At 29.9% G+C, this 8,030-nt stretch overlaps 1 protein-coding gene across 1 annotated transcript; it reads left to right on the top strand.

The window, feature by feature from the left end:
- Positions 1-330: 330 nt before the first annotated feature.
- Positions 331-7,326, top strand: LOC133676994 ((R)-mandelonitrile beta-glucosyltransferase-like). Its single transcript, XM_062098818.1, has 7 exons — positions 331-340; positions 619-859; positions 4,533-4,617; positions 4,704-4,888; positions 5,404-5,566; positions 6,857-7,021; positions 7,264-7,326. Exons 1-7 carry the CDS (start codon positions 331-333, stop codon positions 7,324-7,326), a joined length of 912 nt encoding a protein of 303 aa, XP_061954802.1.
- Positions 7,327-8,030: the final 704 nt, after the last annotated feature.

Below are 8,030 nucleotides of genomic sequence, written 5' to 3'. Positions count from 1 at the left end.
TAATAAATGACAAGGAATTCTTGCCTCCTTATATTTTCCAGATAAATACAAGAGTGGATGATACATGACAAAGATTCCTTGATGTTTCTAGCTATCCATCTGTCCCTTTCCCCATCAGTAATAATGAGAACAAGTTGTCGCTCAAATCTTTCAGCTGCAAATTCACACACTTCTGTCCATTGCTTCCCCATAGCATTAACGCGGCAGTTTGTTTTTTTTTCCCGACTTAATTTTTTTTTTAATAAAATATTACTTTATATCTAAACAATCTCTAAACTCTTTATACTAATAATAATAATAGAGGCTGGAGAGACTATAACGACAACCCATATGTCATCAGGTAATTTTGCTTGGAAGATTTAATATAATATAATAATAATTAATTAATTAATAAAATCCCTGCATCTTGGAGGTACTTGTAATTAGTGATTTAATAACAATCTCAAAACTTTTCAAGAAAGTTTTTGTAAGATCATGAGGCCTTTTTATTGATTTAGATTGCCTGCTTATTAGATTATAATCAAGAAAATTCTTGTTTGAACAGAACTATGATTGTCTGATGATTCTATCCAATGATTGTTCAGCATGATCTAACTTTAACGCGCTGTGTTCTTACAGATGAAAGTTATCTAACAAATGGTTATCTTGAAAGTATAATTATAGAAGGAATCCCTGGTATGAAACCGCTCCAACTTCAAGATTTTCCGTATACTCGAACAATAGATCCAGATGACTTTGCATTCAACTTTGTAATGCGAGCTGCTGAGACTTCTGTTAAGGCTCATGCAATTGCTATTCATACTATTGATGCATTGGAGCAAGATGTTTTGGATGGCCTTCCCACTATATTTCCTCGTGTGTATTCATCGGTCCACTCCAGTTGCTTCCCAGTCAAATTCAACAAGATGGTTTGAGCTCTATTGGATACAATCTATGGAAAGAAGATAGTGAATGCCTTCAGTGGCTAGATACCAAGTCAGGGCCTCTTTTATCTTATTTAGATATTAATTTTTTTTATTATATGTTTAATTTTAAGAGTGATTTTTCTGGTTTATCTATGGTTTTTTTTATTAAAAATAAAATTACAATAGTGCTTATCTATCAAACTTAATAATACAAAAATTGAATGAAAATACAAAAATGCCTCTTAACATAAATTAAAGAAAATTTCTACTTTAACGGTATTTACATCATTTTATTGAGCTGGAAAAAATGAAAAAACAGAAATATCACTAGATATTAACTTTAAAAAATCGATTTTAAAGACAATATAATTATTTTATACGGTAAAAATTCTACATAAAATATTACCTCCATTGGTACAGTAATGACTAATAAAAACCTATAGAAAAAAAATATTACCACGGGTAACTAGTTATCTGGTTTGTTTTCAAAATGGAAAAATCATCTTTTTATTATAAATTGCTACAGTAGTTTCCCTCTCCTTTTAGATTTTTTTTTCTAATAATTATAATTATAATTATAACAATACTAGCAGTTTTATTCTCATGTTGTTTTGGATTTAACATTAAAGTATAGAGTATATCTACCATATTAAATTATGTTTGTTTTTTATGTAATTGTCATTGATCATTTGAATAAAATTTAAAACTTTTTAGAAATTTCATTTCATCTTGGCCAAGAATATCTCAGTCAATACAATTTGAGATTAGATAGAGCATTTTTTCTAATTCACCTAGGGTGATGAATCTTTTATTAATCACTCAAGTATCTTCATATGGTTCATGTTATTCCTAATGTTTGCCTCTTCGTTACCTCAATTAAGATAATATGTAATATGTTCAAAGCATAATATTCTCTTTATAAGATAACTTAGTAATCTTAAATCTAAGAATTACTTACACAACCGTCACTTGAGTCTTTTCATAGACATATGTGATATTTGTATATAGAATTCTCATGCGGGTCAGTGTAGTGTACATGTCTTATGAAAAGCACCTACATATTAGTTATAGACATCTTTTATCCCTCAGCTTATAAAAACATTAACTTCCTTTCATAAAAGAAAGAACATAATATATATATATATATATATATATATATATATATATATCAATCTCTACTGCTCTAATAAATATCCAGTATTTAAGAGAATATCAATAAAAAATATTTTAGAAATAATTCTTTGATACAATAGGAATTCTATAATTATAGCATCTTTATAATTTTTTTTATAAAGCATTTTTATCTCATGAACTCTATCTTTACTCTAGATTCATAAATTAAATATCAGATTCATTAATATAATATTATATAAATATTAGAAATAAATATAATCTATATTAATAATAAATTGTATTAATATAATAATACTACATGTAATAGGGCAAAACTCATCAGTCATGTTTTTTTTTTTTTTTTTTTTGAATAACTGATCAATGTGAATGCTCAATCTACATCAGTGACGACAAAAAGGTATCAAACATTCTGCCATTTGTTTATCACATTTCTGAGTAGTAGCTTTCTTGTGCCACTCCCACACATTTCTTATCATCGTGACTGAACGCCACCGCCAAACACTAATAATGAGAGCAAGTTGTAGTTCAAATCTTTCAGCAAGAAATTGACACTCTTCTGTCCATTGCAGCCCCATGGCATTAACTTGCTAGTTTGTTTGTTTTTTCGGACATAAGTTTTTTAAAAATTAGAATATTACTTTATATCTAAACAATCTCTAAACTCTTTATACTAAAAAAAATCTTAGAGGCTGGCCATAACGAGAATCAACTTTTTTTTTCTTTTACTTCCATCTTTATTTTTTTAATTTTACCATTTAATATTATTTAATTTTGAATTTGTTTTTATAAATTATTTTGATTTATTTTTAATAAGATTATCAGTCTCAAATAAACATCCCGATATTTAATGCGTGCTTCATTATACGAGTATCTATTTTAGTTATCATATAATTAAGTAAAAAAAAAGTTCATAAATTCAGTAGAACTTATAACTCGGATTGTGAATTTGATTATTTAAACTGTGAAGCTTGGGTTGGTCTAATATGTTGTCATCTTAGGTTTTTTTAAGGTCAAACTACACTTATTACTTGATGTTTGTGTTGCTTCTAGACCCGCAAAGTCAATTAAATCATATCAAGATAATTTTTAAACATAATTTAATTTTAAATCCGTATTAGATAAGGAATCAGGTCAAGAAATTTCAAAATTGATATCTTGAATCAAGTTTAATAAAAATATCAAATAATACTTTTAAATCAAAAAAGTAATTTTTAGTTCAAATTATTTTTTAAATTTGGGTTGCAGCATAGAGCTTCCCTGTAAACTAATGCATTCCTATTCCTAAATGTCACTTTAGCCATTGAATTTAATGCATGATTTAATTTTAAATCCGTATTAGACAAGGAATCAGGTCAAGAAATTTCAAAATTGATATCTTGAATTAATTTTAATAAAAATATCAAATAATACTTTTAAGTCAAAAAAGTAATTTTTAGTTCAAATTATTTTTTAAATTTGGGTCGCAGCATAGAGCTTCCCTGTAAACTAATGCATTCCTATTCCTAAATGTCACTTTAGCCATTGAATTTAATGCATGATTTAATTTTAAATCCGTATTAGACAAGGAATCAGGTCAAGAAATTTCAAAATTGATATCTTGAATTAATTTTAATAAAAATATCAAATAATACTTTTAAGTCAAAAAAGTAATTTTTAGTTCAAATTATTTTTTAAATTTGGGTCGCAGCATAGAGCTTCCCTGTAAACTAATGCATTCCTATTCCTAAATGTCACTTTAGCCATTGAATTTAATGTCTATTTCTTGAAATCCTTGTGACATAAAAATGTATCAGTCGAGAAGAGTCAAATAACCAATTCAACCTAAAAACTTAAGTTATTAGGTAAGGTTTCAAGATATGATTTATATTATTCTCTAACACACTCCATCAAGTAAAAGTTTTTTAAGCTTGAAACTTGGACAGACTCACATTACCTTGTGCTTAATTTTTATTAAATAAATAGAAATTGTGAAATTTAAACTCGTGACTGCTTAGTCATCAAGACTTTGACAATTCAACTCAAAAGATTTAGCTCTTAAGTGAGATTTCAAGATATAATTTATATTATTCTCTAATAAAAGAATATAACCACCTCTTCATATATCTTTTTCTATTAGTTCAATGGAACCTAAAGATATCCTTGAAGACCATTACTTTCATTCATATTGTAGAATCGTGTTCAATGGTTATAAATGGCTGGCTATGTATTAATGTATGTTAAACTTATAAAAATTAAAACTATTATGAGTAGGCGTTTCAAGAAAATAATCAAAATAAAAAATCTTAATTATTTTTAAATCAATAAAAAAATTAAGGAATTAAACAAATCAAGGTAGCAAGGAAATTAGTTGGGAAAACAAGTTTATTTTTAAAAGAGATGATCTAGTATTTTTTATAATTTGTTTTATTATATTTTCTTATATATCTTGTTGTTCATGTAATCAAATTATGAAAGAATATCATTCTCTTCTATTCTAAATTTCTACATGTATAGTCTATGGAAAGAGGAAGATGAGCGAAGTCTTCAATTACTGGATACCAAAGAGCCTAAATCAGTGCTGTATGTGAACTTTGGCAGCGTAATAGTGATTGCATCAGAACAATTAGTTGAGTTAGCAGTGGGACTAGCAAACAGCAACCATTTTTTTGTGGGTTATACGTCCAGATTTGGTCATTGGCAACTCAGCAATCTTGCCAGCTGAATTTGAAGTGGAAACTAAGAAACGTGGATTTTTTGCAAACTGATGTCTTCAAGAGGAAGTACCAAGCCATCCATGATCAGGTGGTGGATTCTCAACATATAGTGGTCGGGGTTCAGCTATGGAGAGCTTATCTACTGGACTTCCAACGGTCTGCTTGCCATTCTTTGCAGACCAACAAGTGAACGGTAGATATACTTGCAAAGAGCAGATGTGTTGTCAAATCCAAGCATTGTGTTTTGAGTGCCATATCTTGACACGTCGTATAAAATTATCGTTCCAAGTCTAGAGAGAGAGAGAGAGAGAAAAAAAACCTATGATTTGATAAAATTCTAAATGTGAATAATGAAACTTAAACCAAAGAAAATATTGAAACCTAATTAAGAGAGAAATACAAAAAAAATTGAAACATCATTTATAGGATCTAATTTGTACAACGTCTGCATGTGCCATAATGGGATTAAAGCAAATTCATGTTCTCTGGGAGAAAGGCTTCAGCAGCCCACTTAAAGGTATATACTTTAAAGGTCTAGAAGAAAAGCGAATCATTGGAAGGTTCACTCTAAAATATTGTGTTTTTGCAGACAATAGCTGTTTGGAAACATCAATTGATTCGGTTCCTAGCATGAAAGACACTCAGCTTAACGATATTCCATTTGCTTGAAGCACAGATCCAAATGATATCGAGCTAAACTTTGCCATGGAAGCTGTTGAGAGTGCTGTTAAGGCTCCAACAATTATTCTTCATACTCATGATGAATTGGAGCCTAGTGTTTTGCGAGATCTCTCAATGATACATCCTTGTGTTTATGCTGTTGGCCCGTTCCAGGTACTCCTCAATCGGATTCAAGAAGATGATTTGAAGTCCATTGGATACAATCTATGGAAAGAAGAAAGCGAATCTTGTTAGAAATATTTGAAGGAAAAAAGTAAAAATGGAAACATGGGAAGCATGGTAAAAATGGTAAAAAACAAATCTCATTCGTAAAAATATATTACTTTTCTAAAAGAAAAGGTCTGGAACTTGGATTTGGACTAACAATACACCAAACGTATATTTATATTAGTTTAGGATAATTCAAAAGACTAAAAAATAAATATATCTTTAATAGTTAGATGGATATATGTATATATCTAGGAGACATCTAGAAGAACTAAAAGACATTTTAAATGAAAACTTCAAAAATTAGTTCCTTTGACAGTGTTACAATTCTTAAAATTTAAAATGAGATGCATATATTATTATAACTTTTAATATTTTTTTTTATTTTTTTACTGTCACACTGTAACCATAATTTTTTTTTTAATTAACTTTCATCTTCATATTAGGAAGATCTCTCTTGCATCTTTGTCTTAGCCACTCCTTTCATCATGGCTAGCTAATGGCATTCCATTACGATTTCTTTAATTTGTTTTTCTTGAATTATTGTCTTTGTCTGAATATGCTACTCCTAACCATTTTTCTCCTCTTGTTGTGGTTGTTGCCACAATTCTCTAGTCAAACATTTCTTTTCAAGATTTGGCTCACTCTACTTTAAGTTATCTTCTCTTATCATGACTTTTTTGTTATTTATCATGTCTTGTAGGAAGACTTTTCTCTTCTTTTTTTTATATGTGGTCTCTCTTGTACCATATTTTATGTCTTTTTTATACTCTTTAGTTTCTCTAAAAGCTCATTAGATCGAACTAGCTCTGATATCTTGTTAGAAATATTTAAAGGAAAAAAGTAAAAATAAAAAATATGAGAAGCATGATGAAAAATAAATCTCATTCATATAAATATATTATTCTCCTATGAGAGGAAGTCTCAATGGACTTGGATTTGAACTTACAATACTTCAATCTTATATTTATACTAGTTTAGGATAATTTAACAAATTTAAAAGATAAATATATTTTTAATAATTACAACTAAATGATACTTTGAATGAAAACTTCAAAATTTAGTTCCAACAAATGTCTCCAACGGTTTGGATACCAAAGAACCAAACTCAGTGATCTATGTGAGTTCCGGAATCATGACTGTGATGACAGCAGAACAACTATTCAAGTTTGCAATGTGACCAAGATCCCGTTATTGTGGATTATAAGAACAGATCTTGTAATTGGCAATTCGAAGATTTTGCCACCTGAGTTTGCAGCAGAAATTCAGAAACGTGGCCTTATTGCACGCTGGTGTCCACAGGAAGAAGTACTCAGTACTCAACCATCCATCAGCTGGAGGGTTCTAACTCATTGCGGTTGGGGTTCAACTATTGAGAGCTTGTCTGCCGAAGTTCCAAAGGTGTGTTAGCCATTCTTTGCAGATCAATAAATGAATTGCAGATATACTTGCACTGAATGGGTAGTCGGCATGGAGATTGATTATAATGTCAAAAGGGAAAAGGTTGAGAAGCTTGTCTCTAGGATTTTCCATTTTCTCGAAGAAGAGATCCTGATGAATTTGGACTAAACACCTCCATGGAAGGTGCTGAGAATGCTATTAAGGCTAGTGCAATTATTATTCATATATTCGATACGTTATAGCAATCTGTTTCGGATGGCCTTTCTTCTATATTTTATCGTGTTTATGCTATTGGCCCTTACTAGTTACTCTTCAATCAAATAAATAACATGCTAGCTTTTCTTGTTCCTCCTCTTTTTTCTGTTTCTCCAGAAGCTGGGTGCCTCTTGCAGCCTTTGCTTCGACTCCCTTCAAAGATTTAGTAGGATTTCCTTCACTATCATAATAGCGACCACCCAGTTTACCAACAAACCGTTGACATTCAGGATTTGTGATTGCGACCGCTAAGTCAATATCAAGAGTTGTACTTGTTCAGTGAATATTTGATTTCTGTACCAATTTTATCTCTCTTGTTTTACTGATAACACCAATGTTCCGGACATAATCTTAGAGAATTTCGCAATTCAAAATAGATGATTAGAGTTATTTAGAACTGAATGAAAAGAAAAGATATTAAATTCATAAGACCTCCATAATATCCAATTTTTCTTTTTGCTCAAAGGACATAATATGGACAATGTGCAACTCACGTGTAGCTTCTGAAGTAGAATTCTCGCCATTCAACAATACTCTTCACCTACAGATGCGGTCTGGGAGAAAAGAATCATAGATATGCCGGTAACTCTAATTATAAAAAGAAGTCGGGGACCTTTTTTACCAAGTAATAATTGAATCATATAGCACAGAACTTTTAGCTATATACCGACATTAGCATGGAGCAGGTATGAAAAGTTTAACAAATTGATCCATAATACAGAAATGAAGTTGGATGTTTATGTTATTTTCTTGT

The sequence above is a fragment of the Populus nigra genome, chromosome 17 (assembly GCF_951802175.1).
Source record: "Populus nigra chromosome 17, ddPopNigr1.1, whole genome shotgun sequence".
NCBI classification, from domain to species: Eukaryota; Viridiplantae; Streptophyta; class Magnoliopsida; order Malpighiales; family Salicaceae; genus Populus; species Populus nigra.
This window is presented reverse-complemented; position numbering and strand designations above follow the sequence as displayed.